The 18,881-nt window shown below is 40.3% G+C and overlaps 2 protein-coding genes across 4 annotated transcripts; one reads left to right on the top strand and one right to left on the bottom strand.

The window, feature by feature from the left end:
* Positions 1-12: 12 nt before the first annotated feature.
* abhd10b (abhydrolase domain containing 10, depalmitoylase b) lies at positions 13-5,510 on the bottom strand. Of its 2 annotated transcripts, none has more exons than XM_051410506.1 (5): positions 5,380-5,510; positions 4,724-4,910; positions 3,731-3,842; positions 902-1,039; positions 13-786 (listed from the first exon to the last, which is right to left on the bottom strand). In XM_051410506.1, exons 1-5 carry the CDS (start codon positions 5,471-5,473, stop codon positions 445-447), a joined length of 873 nt encoding a protein of 290 aa, XP_051266466.1. In that variant the 5' UTR covers positions 5,474-5,510; the 3' UTR covers positions 13-444. The 2 variants fall into 2 exon arrangements, with proteins under 2 accessions (XP_051266466.1, XP_051266467.1); XM_051410507.1 differs by having other exon boundaries at positions 4,724-4,907; positions 5,380-5,503.
* Positions 5,511-6,777: 1,267 nt separating this feature from the next.
* ythdf3 (YTH N6-methyladenosine RNA binding protein F3) lies at positions 6,778-14,342 on the top strand. Of its 2 annotated transcripts, none has more exons than XM_051410684.1 (5): positions 6,778-6,863; positions 7,737-7,761; positions 8,027-8,106; positions 8,336-10,054; positions 13,312-14,342. In XM_051410684.1, the coding sequence occupies exons 1-5, from the start codon at positions 6,861-6,863 to the stop codon at positions 13,333-13,335; spliced, it is 1,851 nt and encodes a 616-aa protein (XP_051266644.1). In that variant the 5' UTR covers positions 6,778-6,860; the 3' UTR covers positions 13,336-14,342. The 2 variants fall into 2 exon arrangements, with proteins under 2 accessions (XP_051266644.1, XP_051266643.1); XM_051410683.1 differs by lacking the exon at positions 6,778-6,863 and adding an exon at positions 6,870-7,276.
* The last annotated feature ends 4,539 nt before the right edge of the window (positions 14,343-18,881 follow it).

The following is an 18,881-nucleotide window of genomic DNA, read 5'->3' as shown; positions in this document are numbered from 1 at the left end:
AGACCTGCACTCTACTGTGCAGAGGTTTTATTGGCCAAAATGGGTGAAAAGTGATTAAAAAAGGCACAGGAAAACTATGCATCTAAGTAAAGAGAGGGAAGGAAAAACAGTCAAACAATAAGAACAATAGCAGAGACAGCAGCAATGGCAGACCTAAAAAAGGCCAACATAACACTCCATATAATAACCTGGAAAACATACAAATGCAACCTGAAGATATAAGGGAACAGCTAGCAGGAGAGCTCCCTTTCAATATAGTTTGCACTGTAACGGCATGTTGTAATGACAGATGAAGTACTGGGAGAATAACAGAGATGATACAAGGTCATATTTGGCAGAGAAACATGCCAGTGTTTGGTAAATTGCTTGAGGGTTGACTTTCCAGTAAACAATCCTTCTCTCCTTATCTCAGCAACCTCTCAAGCTTACTCTCCCATCCCTTACTCAGACCAAAGTGGTCAGCTTGTCTATGAGATCGTCAATAGTGTAGACCATGAGCTTGATGTCGTCTTTGTCAGACATACGGTGCTGACCATGTCGCCGAAGGATGACATCCACATCGGGGCTGAGGGCGCGTTCTGCAACCTGCATGGAGATGTGCCAGGGGACGTCCTCATCTTTGAGCCCATGAATGAGCCGTACAGGGCAGGTGATGGGGATGGGACTCTGGAGCACACAGTGATTTTCTGCCTCGCGCAGAAAGTCCATGCTAAACTTGTAAAAACCCTCCTCTGAGTGTTTGGTGGGCAGTGTCCACTCCCCCTTCTCCTCAAACTCCTTGCGTGTCTGCGCATTCAAATATAGACAAGTCCAACTCAGAAAAACATTTCAATGAAAAAGTGCAAAGTTTCAGATGAAAAGACAAGAAACTGATATATGTGATAGTACTATAGGTTCCTACCTCCAGAGGCAGAGAGTTGAATACTGTGACAATGTGATCAGCGGCAGTGGAGATGCCAACCAGTGCTGCAGTCTTCTCTGGTCTTGCGATGGCTGCCAGCAGCATGAGCCAGCCGCCTATACTGGAACCAACCAGTATCTACAAGTGAATAAATAAAAACACAATAAATGGACTGTAAACCAAGTGAGCAATTGGAAAAAAAACCATTCCATAAAAGACAATACCGGACTCATGCAGTTTAATCATGGCAGTGGAGGAATAATGATTCAACAAATGTGGTACCACAGTGCCATCTTCTGGAGAAAAGGTGGGACATACAATGAATACCGGAGTAGAAGTTGAGAGGATTTTATCAATTCCTATTCTATTTGATTCTGCTGTTCAACCTGATTCTTTTATTGGCTTTATTCTGTCATAAATCCCTTTTTTGGTAGTTTGTGTGTGCAAAATGGGACTTAAAATACATGTTTTATTGGTTAATCCTGGTAAAAGGGTTAAGTTTTATGGTCATATATATTAAATACAAAGATTTAAAGTCCCCTTCAGCTCAAAAATGTGTTCTGTTTAGTGCTACTTCACTTAGATGTTTGACTGTGCAGAATGATGTAAGTACAGTTTGTGCAAAGCCTGTTTTCACATTCATCTGCTGATGGGAAAGTTTATATATGCTCAATAGGGATGTCACAAGAACCGATACTTCGATGAGGGCCCTAAGAGATGCCGTGGGAGGGACATAGGGAAAGAAATTATTGGCGGAATATGGGGAAATATTACAATTTTGGATCATGGTTTAAAGTATCAAGAGACATGCAGACATGCTTAATTTATTATAAAATATATATATTAACAGAATTTATTGGGCCCCAAATAAAGGTCAAGACTAGACTGACATGTGCTGGAGATATGATACTAATTGTGGCACTCTCTTACACATGTTGTGTTTAAAGATTATCTTATCATTAATACAGTGATTAGATCTGTACTGGTACAGGGACCAATGATCTGTCTATTAGGTGTGATACCAAAGGGAAGTGGACTCAATGTCCACCAGGTCTCATGGTGCAGAACAGCCCTTATCACTGGATGTAGGGTATTGCTGCGACATTGGAAAACCAGAGGGGATATATCAGTGAAGGAGAGATTTCGATGAAATGGTTAAAATGTCCTCCTATGAAAGACTGTGTTATAAACTGATTAATAGGCATATCTACATGAAAATTTGGGGTCCTTCTGTTATGGAAACATGACGTGCTGAAGAGTTGCACCTGTTACCTAGATTGATACAAGGTCATGTTTTTTTATAATATGTATAATTTAAGTACTGTTTTACATAAGCTGAGGTATAATATGATACATGGCATATATTTTTAGGACATACAGGTTACTATGTAGAGCACTCTGTCTCTGTTATAATGCCCTGTCCTTGTTTCTGTCTTGTTTTAGTTGTAGTTTGCTGTGATGCATGATGTACACCTTACTGGCTTGGTTTGTATGCATGTTTTCCTTTTGTAAAACCATTAAAAAGAAAATTACAAAAAAAACCCCATACTTTGGTAAGTTGTGTTTCCGTAGGATGCAAGTCTCCTGGACCTGACAGGAGGAGCATATATGCCCACAAGTGTTCTAGTCTGCCATTTAATGCCATAGGAAGAAGAATGTCGACCAGCACGAAAGAACAACAACACGTTGAAGACAACTGTAAGTTGTATAAGCTGTAGTGACAGCTCTGCATCGACTCTGCGAAAAACAACTATCCATTAAGAACTCAAACCACGGTCCGAAATTGCCCTTTCACACATGTAGCACACTTACTGTCTGTGTCAGACATGTTCTCACATGTTGGAAATACAAGGAGAGGTGTCACGCCTGCAGAGTGCGCAGGAAGAGGACTCAATACAAACAGTCTCAAAATGACCACAAAAAGTGTGATAGAAAGGGAGGGCAGTGCGACTCTAGTCTTCTTGACACTTTGTAGTGTATTGAGATTTCATAACTTAACTATGAGCAGGACGCGCAGACTGTGTGGAAATCTGTTTTAAAAAAGAAAAAGAAAAAACTCAAAGACTCATGTAAGCTGAATGATAAAGTAAAGTGTGGAAAGCCAAAAGGCAAGCAGAAAAGAGTATTAGTTTATTGATTACATGAAGGCTACATGCCAATGTTGCTGTTTTTGTAATGTTCATATGTTTCGAATAAAATATATAAATAACTCTATGGGATTTATTGTTTTGTTTTATACCGTGGTATTGGTATATGGTACCGGTATCGACTAATACATTTATTTTATTGTGACATCTTCAATCTGACCCCCTAAAGTCTGACTTTAACAATATTTGTAAGTTCATAGAATCTGGTTTTTTTAATAATAGAATGAGTAGATCTAATTTTAAGACTTTTTAACAAGGTAATTTTACTTTTTTGTGTAAAAGCCATATTGGTCACAAAGTGCTAGCATTTTTTTTATATCCACGTATTAAGATATGTTTCACTAGTGCAACTACACCCTGAGTTTAATGTTACAATATTTATATTGTGTTTGTGAAACTATAAAAAAATATATATATATATATATATATATATATATATATATATATACACATGGCAGTAGGTTATTAAAACAGCATATTTTTGTAATTGAATGCATGGACAGTGATTTAAATATAATCATATAATTGTAACTCTATACTGAAATCAATGTTATGTGTGTCTTCCATTTTTCCATTTTTGTCCCACTTTGAATTCCCATCCCACTGAGCAACATTTTTATAACTTCATTGATTACTAACCACCAGTAATTTGCAAAGGGACATGACCATAAGTAATATTTACCTGTGGCCCCTCTGTTAACTCATCCAAAATGAAAAGGACATCTTTTTTCCAGGTACCGATAGTTCCTTCTGCTAGCACCCCCTCCGAGGCCCCATGTCCTGTGTAGTCAAACCTGGGAAAACATAAATAGAACAGCCCACGGCCATGAGTATCAGAGGGTAAACAAAGGCGAGCCATGAGAGGCCAGGGACATTATGAGAAGAGTAAATCAGTTATATATACACACTACACTGAACATGGGATTAGGCCTTTGAGTATTCAGTATGATTGAGCCATGTCTTTTATATCCAACCTCGATCGGAAATGGATTTGCAGGACCATGAGAGGTTTGGAAGGGTTGGATGTATTTAAAGATCACTACTTGATATAACTCAGTTACATTCAGAGGCACATTTTGTGGCAGCAAACTCTACTCTCCATAACCAAATACACTACAGTTTATGTTGTATGTAGGTTATCTTGGGGCATAAAGCTACTTGGAAACTAAATCAGTATTTACAAGCACAATTTAATCTATTAATTATAGTACAACGCTTAATCACATTTTCTATTGTGTCCTTATTTCACAAAAAATAAAACTCCTTTCTTCTTATAATTATCTCTGTAAATGAACGACTTTAAAAAATAAATAAATACTCGTTTTGCTTATTGCGCTTATCATCTTGTTCTTTGATCAAGTCTATCGGGATGTAACTGTGGGTGTGTGGTGGATGCATGCATCTTGTCCAGTTTATGCGTTTAATTTATTTAAAATCTGTGTTGTATGAATAGAGTTTAATCGGATTTAATGCTGACCACAAAGGTTGTATTGTTTTGTAGTTAATACAGGCGTTTCCCACCTTTCAGAGCTGTAAACCAAGACCATTATTACCTAGGACCATAACTCTATATATGTGCTGTGTCTATTTATTGTGATTTATTCTGTATTTAGAATGAGATTATGAGCATTGCATAGTCTTGCATTTATCTTTAAGACATATCTGGATGACTTACCTAAGGTATGAGTGTCCTAGTGACCTACAAAACTCCTCCAGTGACTCGGCTTTCTGCCCATTCATGTTGGACCCATATCCTGGGAGGAAGACCACACCTGGACTCTTCCCCTTCACTCTTCTGTAGGCCAGCTTTGGGAGGTCTGGCCGTGAAGCATACTGGACTGTGGACTTGTGTCTCCTGTCTCCTGGTTGACACAGTACAAAGCATTATTGTTCATGGCAAAAACACGTTATGTAACTCATTCAATAAACGCAATATTGGCTTAATGAGACACACAACATGAATACAATTTCACACCCCATTTTGTAGGTTAAGGCTTCTCTTGACGCAAATTAGAAACCCGCACATGGGAGAAGGGATCATGGGTGCTTTTTTTTTTTTTTGACACATCGACAAAACAAACAAATAATTGAGGCACAGTCAAACACCTTGGGTAGGCTAATCAACGTCGACGCGTTTTAAAATACTACGAGAATCAACGTAGACGACGCAAAAGCAGTCACAAGCGCAAAGGCAGCGCCGTTTACAAGACCTACATTTTTAAGACGACGCAGTGTGGGTGCGCCACACCCCCCTCTCTGCCTTTAAATACCCTTGTTTTAAACTCAAGCCGGGTTAAATTCATTATGCTTAAAGCGGACACTTGTACAAACCTTCCAGACGCTTTGAAGACAAAGCTGCGAGCCCTCCATTACTTAATATGTGTGAAAGTCCTCTGCGGCAGGACCTCAGCGCGACGGCTGCCATACTGCTCCGCGACCCACTGAGGAAGTATCGCGAGAGTAGGGCCAGTGAGTCTCGTTGACTCACAGAGCTCATCGATTGTAGTCCAGATTACATGACTACAACAGCAATGTTAAAATACTCTATTACAAGTCTTGCATTCAAAGTTTTTAGCAAAGTATCATTTAAAAAAAAAAAAGTAGTCATTGAAGTATTAAAATAAATAGTATTCATTATAATGGCCTTTGTTAATGTTATATTATTGCTTTTCTAAATAAATATTATTGATATATGTATGCAGCATTTTATTGTTATAGCTAGTCGAGGAGCTGATTTTTTTTATATACTGTTGGGCAGTTTGATGTTCACAATTTATCATATATTATACACTGACCATATATTTTGTATGCAAAATCTTAATTTGCAAAGTCACTATAGCCGTCAGACAAATGCAGTGGAGTGGTTTGCTGTTAGCAATTATATGATAACATTGTTATTTCTTTTCATGGCTAAAAACACCTGCTACTGTAGTTGGTTCTTACTCATACTCAAATCCCAAACTACTACTACTACCACCACCATATCTATAATGTCAGCCAAAATACTTTTGTTATTATTAGCATAACAAACCTAGAGGTATAGAGTAAATAAAACCCTTATAGGACTTAGTTAGTCTAGATGAGACAAGTTTCACATCCTTTTTTTTAAGTAACAGTAGCAATACCTGCATCCTAAATATCTCCTGTAAAGTTTATATTGTAGGCATATATTATATTATTGTTAATAATGATGCATTAATGTTGTATCTGGTTGAAGTGGGGCTAAATATACTATTACTAGGACTAAAATGCATCACATTTGTATGGGTTCATTATAGGATAATCATCATATCTTATAAATAAAGTATCTATCTATCTATCTATCTATCTATCTATCTATCTATCTATCTATCTATCTATCTATATGTTTTTATCTGTAGTGCAATATTTCCCTCTGAGATGTAGTGGAAGTAGAAAATAGCATTGTAATTGAGTAAATTATTTTTTTTATATATATATTTTAATACATTTTTTAAAAAAAGAGGCTCCTTAATGCAGAGGTGACTATTTTTTATTTTATTTTAAAGCAGGTCAATAAATACACTTTCTTTAAATAACTATCTTTAAATATAATGAAAAGTATACTAGCAGTGAACTCGTTATATATGTGTGTGTTGTGTGGTGTGTGTGTGTGTGTGTGTGTGTGTGTGTGTGTGTGTGTGTGTGTGTGTGTGTGTGTGTGTGTGTGTGTGTGTGACTGTCATGTGAAGTGTCAGTGTGTAACATGACTCAGAGCGTCACAGGCGGAAGGTCACGGAGCAGCAGAACGGAACGGAAGCGGGAGTAAAACAGCCCATCCGCCATTGTGGAATATGGTAAGGGATATTCCAGTAAGACACTAGTCCGTCTCAGATTGGCTGTTTTAAAACCAATATCAAGTGGCCGGATCGGACGCGTTTATTTGACGCCTTCTCCAACAGAGAGACAAAGTCGCCGTTTTTTTTTTTTTTTGTAAACAGCCAGAAGCACCGGGGATCCGTCGTCGGGGATCTGATCGCGGTGGTGGTGGGGAGGGGGGTGAGGAAAAAAACGCCGCCTTGTATCCGCTACAGAGTGATCAGAACAACCCCGAGAGACGAGCCAGGAAAGAGCCGAAGTGCAGATCGGAGAGAGAGGCAAAAAAAGAGAGGGGGGTGGGTTTTGGGGGGAGAGAAAGCCGTGGACAGTCTCACACAAAACAGCGATCAGTTTCGGTTCCTGGAGGATGTCTGCGACCACAGTCGATCAGGTTCGTGTATTGACAACTGCAGTGTGCGATAAATTAGCCGTGCAGGCGACGTGAAACTTTGCCGACAACAGTTTTGATCCGGTTCGGCGTGAGCGAGATCAAAAAAAAAAAAAAAAAAAGAGAAAAAGAAAATGTATGTATGTAATGTAGGCCGAGTGTATTTTGCCACAACAACTCTAGCTGTAGCCGGTTTGCCAATGCGGCACCGTTTACTGGATGTGAGTGCGTTTGACATCCGGTCAATAACACGAAGCAACCTGTAAATGTTAACATCCGGGCTGATGGGGTTTTTTTTTGTTTGTTTGTTTTGGCTTGAACCTGAATCGTTATATTTCATGTGTTATATAGGATACATCCTGCTCTCTCTGTGCGTGTGTGATTGTTGTTTCACGTCGTGATCTAACAGTCTCACCTCTTTTTTTTTGGTTCCCCCCCTTCCTGTGCTACCCAATTATTTCAGAGACCTAAAGGACAAGGAAATAAAGGTAAGGAGTTAAACCAGTGATGGTGCGCTGGGGGGGTTTTAAAATGTATTTGAGTGTGGCAGGGAGCTAACATGCTATCAGGATACTGCCTGAACTGCAGCTTATTTATGTTACCATTGCTGACTGTCCCTAATTCTGCATTTGTTTTGAGATCTTGCCATATTTTGAGTATTGACCAATACGTACCATCATCTTTAAATTCAATATTTGACGAATCAAATACAGTACATATGGTGATTATAATGTCCTCTCTTTCAATCCGTAGTGCAAAACGGATCAATGCATCAAAAGGATGGTGTGAATGATGATGATTTTGAGCCTTACCTAAGCGGCCAGACAAATCAGGTAACGTCCTGCGATGAACCAGTAATATGGTCAATGTGTCACCAAGAGCCTGTGGCCAGTATTTAGCCTTTAACATGGTATTGATAAATTAGTTGGGTAATTAAGGCGTCAGCCGCAAAACACATAAATACACTCCAGTTTGTGATTTAATCGTCTGTTTCTGAAGATTAAACTCTGAATAAATTATAACATTAAGTACATTAACTGACTGTCTCTCTATGTCTCACAGAGTAACAGCTATCCACCAATGTCTGACCCCTACATGCCTAGCTACTATGCTCCATCCATTGGTTTCCCTTACTCTCTGGGAGAGGCGGCTTGGTCCACAGCAGGAGACCCTCCTATGCCCTACCTAACTACCTATGGACAGATGAGCAATGGCGAGCCGCACTTCATCCCTGATGGTGTGTTCAGCCAGCCAGGTGCCCTGGGGAACACCCCTCCCTTCCTGGGCCAGCATGGCTTCAACTTCTTCCCTGGCAATGCGGACTTTTCCACCTGGGGTACAAGTGTCTCTCAGGGTCAGTCCACGCAGACCTCAGTCTACAGTAACAGCTATGGGTACGCCCCCAGCTCGCTGGGTCGGGCCATTACGGACGGACAGGCAGGCTTCGGAAGTGACACCCAGCTTAGTAAAGTCCCGGTGCTGAACAGCATTGAGCAGGGTATGACAGGGTTAAAACTGGGTACGGACATGGTGGCAGCTGTCACCAAAACCGTGGGCTCACCACTAGGAGGCACAGCAGGTATGGGCAGCATGGCGGCCAATAGCCTCCCTCCGTCTGTCAGCTCATCCGTACCTAAACCTGCCTCCTGGGCAGCCATTGCCAAGAAGCCGGCCAAGCCACAGCCCAAGGTCAAACCCAAAGCCAACATGGGGATGGGGGGAGGCGCCACCATTCCCCCACCCCCCATAAAGCACAATATGAACATTGGTACTTGGGACGATAAGGGCTCTCTGAACAAGCCCCCGTTAGCTCAGACTATGATGCCCCCACAGCCTCTGGTGCAGCAGCCTCTCCTTGCTCAGCACCAGCCCTTACTGCAGAACCCAATGCCCCCTCAGCCTCAACACCAACACCAACACCAACACCAACATCAACATCAACACCAGCCCCAACACCAACACCAACACCAACACCAACATCAACACCAGCCCTTCCAGCTCCAGTCTCTCCAGTCTCCCCAACACCCCCATTCTCTGCCCCCTGGCCCTCCTCACATGCACCTCTCCTCTCAACCTGGCCCCCCACAGGCCCTTCATCAGCAACAGCCCCAGCCGCCTGGTCCACCCCCCAACCGTTGGGTGGCTCCCAGGAACCGGGGCGAGGGCTTTGGCCTGGGTGGGGGAGTCCCACTGAGTGCCTCCCCTTGCTCTGGAGAAGTGCATCCCGTGCTGGAGAAACTCCGTGCCCTCAACAACTACAACCCCAAAGACTTTGACTGGAACTTGAAAAACGGACGTGTTTTCATTATCAAGAGCTATTCGGAAGATGACATCCACCGCTCAATCAAGTACTCTATCTGGTGTAGTACAGAACATGGCAACAAGCGCCTGGATGGTGCCTACCGCTCACTGGGCAACAAGGGGCCCCTGTACTTGTTGTTCAGCGTCAACGGCAGTGGGCATTTCTGTGGCGTGGCTGAGATGCGCTCACCGGTGGACTACAATGCCTATGCAGGCGTCTGGTCTCAGGACAAGTGGAAGGGCAAGTTTGAGGTGAAGTGGGTTTTCATCAAAGACGTGCCCAACAACCAGCTGCGACACATCCGGCTGGAGAACAATGACAACAAGCCAGTGACCAACTCCAGGGACACTCAGGAAGTGCCTCTGGAGAAGGCTAAACAAGTGCTTAAAATTATCGCCACTTACAAGCATACCACCTCAATCTTTGATGACTTTGCACATTATGAGAAACGTCAGGAAGAGGAGGAGGCTCTGAGGAAGGTGAGATAAACACACATACAAGGAGCCCTGTCCTCTGTACATAGCTTGTTTGTATGCATGAGGCAGTTCAGTGAAGTTGCCCTTTAATTCAAAGGGAGGCTAACTTTCACTGAGTCACTGCTACAGGCTGTAGCCAGACTGTAATCAGCTGATCTTGTTCCACCTGCTTTTAGACAGAGGTTGTAACATCCTGTGGCTGAATGAACAGTCTGCCGTAAATGGAAGTTCCCAGAGGCCTGTCAGCCGATTGACATGCCTCCATTACTCATAAGCAGGTTCAGGAAACGCTGATTCCTCATCAGCCATCTTGTGCTGTGGCAATGATCTGCCCAAGTGGAGTTAGATGCATAGAGGTTTCCTGAAATAGCCCACATTCCTGGCATTCCGTCTTTCAGACAAAGGCAGATGTAGGCACTGGTCTCCCTTTGAACGCCAAGCCTCTCTGCTCTCCACAGGCTCCTCATGCTTTATTAGTCTTTAACAACATAAGCCCTCGGCCTGCAAACTGGCTGCAATGTGCCTCAGAGTTGGTACAGTTGGCCTCAGATGTTCTAAAGGGTTCATTTGAATAAAATAAAATTCCCAGCAAAAAAAAAACACGATTTAAAATATGCACGACTACATTTGTCTGTGTACAGTTCTGAAAAGCACACACAGTGTAAAGCCTGCTCCCTCTGAGGGCAAACCAAAATATGTTGCAGTGGTAATAACAGTGGTGTACCACAAATGTTAGTCTAAGTAGTAAAAACTCTGTGGAAAAACAGCAGCCAAGGAGTGGATTACATGTTATCATTGCTTCTACTGCACCCATTCTTAGATTCACCAGTATGCTAATCTAATTGCGTTCAGAAAACCCCCATGCCCGGCTCCCTCCCTATTTCTCCCACTCCCCTACTGCTGGTGCTCCATTGATGCTGTATTGACTCCTCGCTGCTGACCTTGTTAATATGCACTGGGTTACTTTCTCATAAATATTTCAAGTCAATGTTTTCAGGCTTCTGAAAACAACCTGTCAGTAGAAAGCCTGTTTCATCCTGCGTTGTGCAGGCGTTGCGCTGTGCTGCTTTTGTAGCCCTGACCTCCTACATGACAGGATCGGCCCAGCTGAGGCCTCACCCTCCTTCGCTTGACAAGGTTAATTGTTCTCTATTGTTTGGCCTGTCCTTCCCGAACTTTGAGAGGTGTCAAACCAGCACAGCTACCTGCACTTGAACACCTTTCCAAAGTGTTTTTTTAAAAGATAACTTTGGATATAAATGTTGTTGCAGGTTTTTATTAGCATAACTAATTTGGCAATTAATACTTGGAGGTGAGCTCCTTCCTTCCTCTGGATATACAGTAATAAGGAAGTTATTGGCGTGTAATGATGAATACCAGTCTGCTGCAATGGTTACAGCCGTATCACACCAGTAAAGATGTGAATTGGGTTCATTATTATTATTATTTTCTGAATATCCAACCTACTATTTATTCAGGCAGAGGATTTGGGGCAAAAATCTAGTTTAGTTGAACCATTTTATGAAGAAATAAATGACAACCTTCTGTCAATTATTTTAAATCAAATAAATGATGATATGATCGCCATGGTTAGTATAAGGTCTGAAGGTATAGGCTGAATTTTGTGGTTTCTGTCTCCAGAGCCACAGCCCTGTCTCAGCAGCCCTTCTGAGGATAGTGTTACAGTGGGGGCTTAGTCTCACAGGGCTTTTCCCAGACCACTGACATGGACACCCACTCCTCAAAGAGGACACTGTTCCACCTAAAATATGGCACAAAGAATGCGAGTGGGTTGTTTTAGTTTCCGTGTTCTGTTTTTCTTCTAGGATTTTACTCCGCCCTATCTTTACTGACAGCAGCATTTCTCATTTTTTGTAAACCATGACACACGCTTGAATATTTGATATTTGAGGTGTGTTGTGATTACTCATGAAGTATGCATTTTGTCGGTTTTGTGTTTATCCACAAGACCGGCATTACTACAAGCTGAGTATAGTGGCTGGCTACACTGTAAACATAGCCAGACATTTGGTTAGTGCATACCTGAGGCCTACTGAACTCATTTCTCTCAGTTTCTCTTACTCTCTTCCTCCGTGTCTCACTGATTTTAACACTAAACAGAGAAAGTACTATTTATCTTTACTTTAGTGATTGATTAGTTTTAAGAACTAGAGAACTAAAATAAGATCTGGTTCTTGGCCTGTAAATACTATTTGGCAATGTCAAACTTTTATGGTTTTTTATCCTCGCATGATTGTTTTTTGATTTAATTAGATTGCCTTAAAGTGTGCTTAAATTGAAATATAATAATGTTTTAGACAATATAGCAATCATGATTTGGCTTTTTTGTGATCTAAGCTTCAAATGTTTGTCACTGAAATCAGGTTTAGAAACCAGCACTTTCCATCAAGAATAGGAAGTTAAACTGTACAGTATCATTATTTACAGGTTTATGCAGAAATGAAACACATGACATGAAAAGTGCATTTGGTTTTAGACTTCTGAAGAGACAACTGTTCTCATATAGTCAGAATTGTATAGTAAAACTATTTATTATTATTATTATTAAATACTTCATTGTCTTTCTGAGAGACCCACTCTGTTTGTCACACAGATTAATAAAGCCAACAGGATCTGTAGGTCAAGCAGTTTTATAGAAACAATTTGTAATGGCCTGTAACTGCAGCATCAACCCCCAGTTGACTAATGCTTTCAGCTCATAACTAGTGTTTGTGTTTTTAATTGATTATAATAGTCCCTACAAAGAATCAATTATACGTTAATATCTCAAAATAGAAACATTCACTAAATCCTAAGTAATTCATGAGATTTGCAGAGTGCTATGAATGCAGATCGACGCAATAAAGGCATCCATTCGATACATCTCTTCTAAGAAGTGCAATCAATACTGATTGCCTTTTTAAGTGGTTTATGATCCTCCCTGACACCCTAGTATAATTAGGAGCTCGTACTAGAGTGTCACATCTTCTTAGGAAGTCACATGTTGTCCCAGAATCCTTCGCTGAAGTGCGTTAGTCCCAACTTCACCTCAGACATTAATTGCATCTGTATCTGACAATATAGAACAAACTGTAGAAAGAAGTGTACACATCTTAAACTTCCCATGAATGAAAGACCAGGAGTGAAGCTCTGATTTTGCACTTTTTAGCTGCTGTTTTGGTTTGTTGTTTGTTTGTGTCCCTTGTTGCTCTTGTTCCCATCCACTGATTATCTCTTTTCTGTTTTTTTCCTTTTGCCAGGAGCGCAATAGAAATAAACAGTAACCTTCAAGCAAGCTCTCTGCTAGAACTGCAACACTAATTACATAGGACCTTAAATAAAAAATTGCCTAACCACAAGGAGGAAAGGCTCTCACGATCTTTCCGCTGAAGATGACAATGTATCTGAACACTTGAACATGACAATAGATGGACTCATCTGTATCCGTTGACTGGTGCATCAAACCCTGTGTTCCTGTCTCACGAGAAAAAGAACGTAACCCACTTTGAAAACTCTGTCTTTAAAGCACTTTCAGTCCTTCTAAACAGCCTCTACCAACACCCTTAACTCTCTAACTCTGTGTTCTTCTTCTTTGATTTCTGTTTGTGAGCAACTAACTGACTAACCAAAGTAGTCAGAAGATTTCACCAGGCTCATTTGTAATTTTTGTAATGCCTCAAATGTTTGGGATATTGGTGAGCTTCATCAGCTCTTGAAGAGAATTAGAGATATGTATGAATTAATCTTTTACTTGAATCTGTATTCAGCTGTCTGATCATCCTCAGACAGAGGTTTGGATGATTGACAGGTGGGATGAACTAATTGGGAAACAGCCACAATCATGCCAATCATAGGATGTATCCTCCCCCCTACCTGTTCCCTTCCTTTCTGCATCTGTTTCTGTGTACCAAAAGATTACAATTATGCAGCAGGCTGGCAATCACCGGCCAGCGCACATCTTTGGTTTTTTCTCTCTTGTGATTCTGTCATTCTGAAGTGCATTTGTCTGAGGAGAAACCTGCTGCCCTGGTAGAACTAGCGGTGGCCTCCTTGGGCCCTGTGGGTGACTGTCTTTGCTCTGATGTTGATGTACTCTACTGTACCTCAGGCTCAATCAGACTGTCTGTCCTCAACGACTCTTAGCACTTTTGGGAGAACCCCCGCATCACCCCTCCTGCTCGGCTTGACTGGGATTCTCCCAAAACTGCAAGACATCAACTGCAACGATGTGACAGTTTTCTCCTCTAGGTAACTCACTAGCTAAATAAAATTTACCCATGTTTAGCGCAAACCTTGCTTTTGTGGTTTTTTCCCTCATGTGCATCATGCATCTATGCTTCATGTCACAGTATCGCACGCATTCAAATATAAACACGTGTCCTTGCAGCACAAGTGGATCCTCCATTTTTATGTGCCTCTAAATAAAGAGGTGTATATAGAGTAGCATCAACTTCCATTTCAGCCTATTACTGACAATGTGTTGGTGCCAGGGAGGTGAGTTTGACCATATAGTTAAAATATCAAAGGTGTACAATAAATAGACTTGAAGATGACACCACATCGACATGTTTGCTATGTGGGAGGCAGTGCTGCCAGCCTAAAGTGGGTTATCATCACAGAGAAATTGCAGCATTAACAACCAATATTGGAATGCAGACTCTTACCTGTATAGAGTATAACAAGGACATGGTCGTGCAGACAGTGGTAGAAAGTAACTAAGTACATTTAATCAAACGTACTAAAGCACATTTTTGAGATACTTTCTCTTTACTCGACTATTTCTATTTAATTTCTTATCTAAACATTCAAATAACTTATCAAATATTTGACAAAAAACAAAGATTAGAGAAAGGGGTTTAAAGGGGTCCAACACAAGGTAGAGAACCACTGGACTAAACTAGCTAACTGTATATAAAGTAGTTAAATCCACAGGCTACAACAGTGAAATGCTACTTACACATTGTTAATAACAGCCATATAATGTTATATAATATAATATATCAGTCACAAGGGCCTCTGCATAATGAGTACATTTACTTTTGATACCTTAAGTACATTAACCTTTAAACTTTAAACTTTAATGGGATTTTGAGTGCAGTTTACTTCTAATGGAGTATTTATACATTATTGTATTGGCACTTCCACCACTGACTGTGGGGTACCTTTCCTGTCCGTGGTGAACCTTTGAACTGAGTTAGGAGACAAGAACACAAAAAGTTGGTTTTTAAAATAGTCTGAGAAACATTCAGGTAAAGGCAACATGAATCACCTGGCTGTTGCAAACCTGACATCAATTCCATGTTACATCTGTGGGATGAACTCAGGTTCAGCATCCTCCCTGAGCTGAATCTGTCCATTAATATTTGGTAGTTGCATGAAGCACTGATGTTTCTGTGGTCAGCTTTTAAGGCACAAACCATGATCCAGATGTACAGGGGTGGATCAAGAGAAATATTGTGTGGCATGGAGACTTTAAGGGATGGCAGAAATATATGCTGATTCACTTGCAAACAATCACATAAATCATTTGCTTAGAAAAGCACCTAAATGAATTTATTTAGAATCAAAAACATTAAATTACTGAGGCACATTAGTAAAGCATTAAATAGAAATATCTAAAGGAGGCTTTAAAAATCAATAAACTGTTTTATTTCCAAACCTTAAGACATTTTTCCAAATACACGCCTCTCTCACTGAACTTACTACTCTAAAATGTGGTCATAAAAAATCATTAAATTTTATGAGTTAATTTCTGCTTTTAACACGTTATTAGTCTAACTTGACAACTGGGGTGGCCAGGCACTTTTTAGGGGTGGGCGATTTTTACGCCGAGAAATCTGTCCCGCTTGCTGTTTTTAATCACGCACTCTTCTGTCTGAATGTGCAAGGGAGACCAAATAGAAAGAACTTTTAAGTATGAACTATTAAAAGTTGACAGGTGATGACTGGTACTTTTTCCTAGAATTAAGGCGGTGGTCAGGGTGGAAAGGCCACTGCAGCTACTTTTACACTGTGTGATACAGAAATTCCAAACAAATTAGGTTGTTTGAGTTTAATTGCTAGTACAGAGGTAGAGGTAATACAGTATGTATCGTAAGACATGACTCAGATATGTTCAGGGGTGGAAGAAGTATTCAGACCTTTGCCAGAAACGATGCCACACTGTGAAAATACTCTCTACTGATAAAATCCTGCATTCAAAACTTTACTTAAGTATGTAAAATGTACTTAAAGTATCAAAAGCTAAAGTATTCTGCAGGAAAATGGTCCCTGTCAGTGTTTCATTACTATATGTTACTAGATTACTCATACATTAATATGTACATTTTACTGTTGTAGGTGTTAAAGGTTGAGCTTATCACTCAACTACTTTAACTACTGCTGTTGGGTAGTTTAATCTACAGCAATGCGTTATATTCTATAAAATGATGACTGTTCTGTGGGAACCACATATCCCTAAAAAGACAACTTTTCATACGAAAAACATCCCTGTTCTTAACTTTGGGATGATGCATTTTCCAGCTAATCCAAATTTGGTGGGTAGTATGAAGTTGCATAAAATGGTACCTCAAATTTGTACTTAAGTACAAACCTTGAGTGAATGTATTTAGTTACATTCCACCACTGGACATGTTAGACCTATAAAAGAAGACATAAAACAGCAAACTTGAACGAACATGTTCAGGCTCTGTTGTGCATATTCTGTATTGTATTGTTTTTCTTAATTCACAGGAAAATAAACTGACTAATAACAATTAATTAGTCCTCTCTGAATTTGATTATGTGTGACTTTGCAATTCATTTATTTCACCCTGAAATGAATAACTTTTCTTTCACTGTCTGTCCACCAGAGTGCGCCATCATATCACTTTCCTTCAAACATCCTCCGCTCCCAAGACGCACTACAAAGCCTTTCCTGAAAGCAGCAAAGCCCTCTTTCTTCTCAAGCCCTCCAACTCCTGCAGACACAATTATACCAGGATGAGAAGCACTTGTTGTGCTTCCACAGCTTTTTGGAGCAATTAATGCCAGCTAACCAAGCTGTGTGCAGTGAGAGGTGGAGAAGAGAGGGAGAAAGAGGATGTGAGAAGGGAGTGAGATAAAATCCCCCTTTCTGTTTGTCAAGGAGGAAGAAAGAGCTGTAATTATAACATTGGAGGGTTTGGATTGCAACTTCTCTCCTCTGTGTGTTAATTTGTGCATCCATCAGGTTTTCGCAGGCAGCCTTTGAAAAGAACCACACTCTTCCTGCCTCCATTTGTCTGCGAACACAACAGAGAAACTAAGCAGTGAACTCGCTATTTATTCACCTCACAATGCCCTCACAATTACTAGTTGTGTGTGATGGTGCTGAGATGTACAAATTCTCAAATATGCAAAACACAGATTTAATTAGAGACCTCTGGTGTGATGTTGATTTTTACCTCGTTCACTGAATTGATGAAAAGTGCAGTAACTGTTGAAGTAGTGCACACTGCTGTAGCTTCTAAATCATTAGAATTAAACAGGAAAAACATTATGCAACTCGAACCCATTCCCTTCTTTCATTCAATTTCAAACAAATTGCCATGTTGTTCTTACAATTTAGGGATTAAACTGTTTAATGGCTTTAATGCTACCAGCAGCTAAATTGCCCCTATCCGCAGTGGTCAAAGCTGTTCCAAGAAAGTGCCAAGCAAACTTTTCTGCTTCCTTCTTCTCCTTTTTTTTTTTTTTTCAAACCATCAAAATGTCCTTCTGGAGAGGGATTCAGTTGAGGGAAGATGAGAGAGAAGGAGCATCCTCTGCTTAGTGAGCTGAAATGCCTTTGAAGTTTCAGTCACACTCAAGACTCATCAACACATGGCTCAAGGCAAGGTTAGGGCAAGTCTCAGGGTTGGCACTTCCTCGATGTTTTGAAGGATTTCACACTCTGGGCCATGGCGTGTCACTCAATAAGTCCTCACAGAACATTAGTCCTATTGATGACTATGTTAACTGACATGCGGTTGATCAGAGGAACAGGAAATTATTCTGAATATATGTGTCTGCTCTGCTGATTGTTTGTACACTGTAGAAAAAACATGCAGTTTAAAGTTGCCAGTGTAAAGTGAGGTAAATGAAAAATGTAAGTGCATCAACAATGATTAATGTAATGTGACTCACAGCTGAGTCCTAATATTCAAAGCTATATTGAAGTTTCAAGGTGTTATTCAGCAGGTCAGGTGCAATAATAAGCAGAATTTTATTTTTCATTTGAAAATATTGGGTTTTGACTGACAGTAATGTCTAAGTTTTCTTCCTGCCCTTTTCTGAAGTGTCTCTGTTGCCATGGTTATATCATTATCTGTGAACAGAAAGTAGAGGCTGAGCATTTTGCCGAACACAGTGATATGATGTAGATCTAAGCCTTAAAGACTTGATTCTTCTGCATACTATACGATGAAAGAGAAATTAAAGACTTGATTAAATATTGTCTCAATATGTTTTGTGTTTCTGTTAATTCAGTTGTTGAATATGAAAAATAATTATCAGACAAATTACATTTTCATTTTAATAGATCTGCATAGTTCTATTTATTAGTATCATGTTTCATATATTTTTGTTATACTTGTGTCTTTATTTACAGCAATAGGGTTCAAAAAGCAATTATGCAGCACATTCTGGTGTTTGAGTTGTTATTGTCTCTGATGTCCACAGGGAGGCGCCATCCATAAAAAGGGAAACAGACTTAAACCAACTTCTTCAAAGTATAAAAGCCTGACTGCTGAAATTGTTATACGTCTCATGTCACACTATTGTCAGACGTATTCTTACGTAGCTTATTCTCTAACAGCTCTGTGAGAATTTG

The sequence above is a fragment of the Dicentrarchus labrax genome, unplaced genomic scaffold (genome assembly GCF_905237075.1).
Source record: "Dicentrarchus labrax unplaced genomic scaffold, dlabrax2021, whole genome shotgun sequence".
Lineage (NCBI taxonomy): Eukaryota > Metazoa > Chordata > Actinopteri > Moronidae > Dicentrarchus > Dicentrarchus labrax.
Note: the sequence above shows the minus strand (reverse complement) of the source record. Positions and strands in the feature narration are given on the sequence as shown.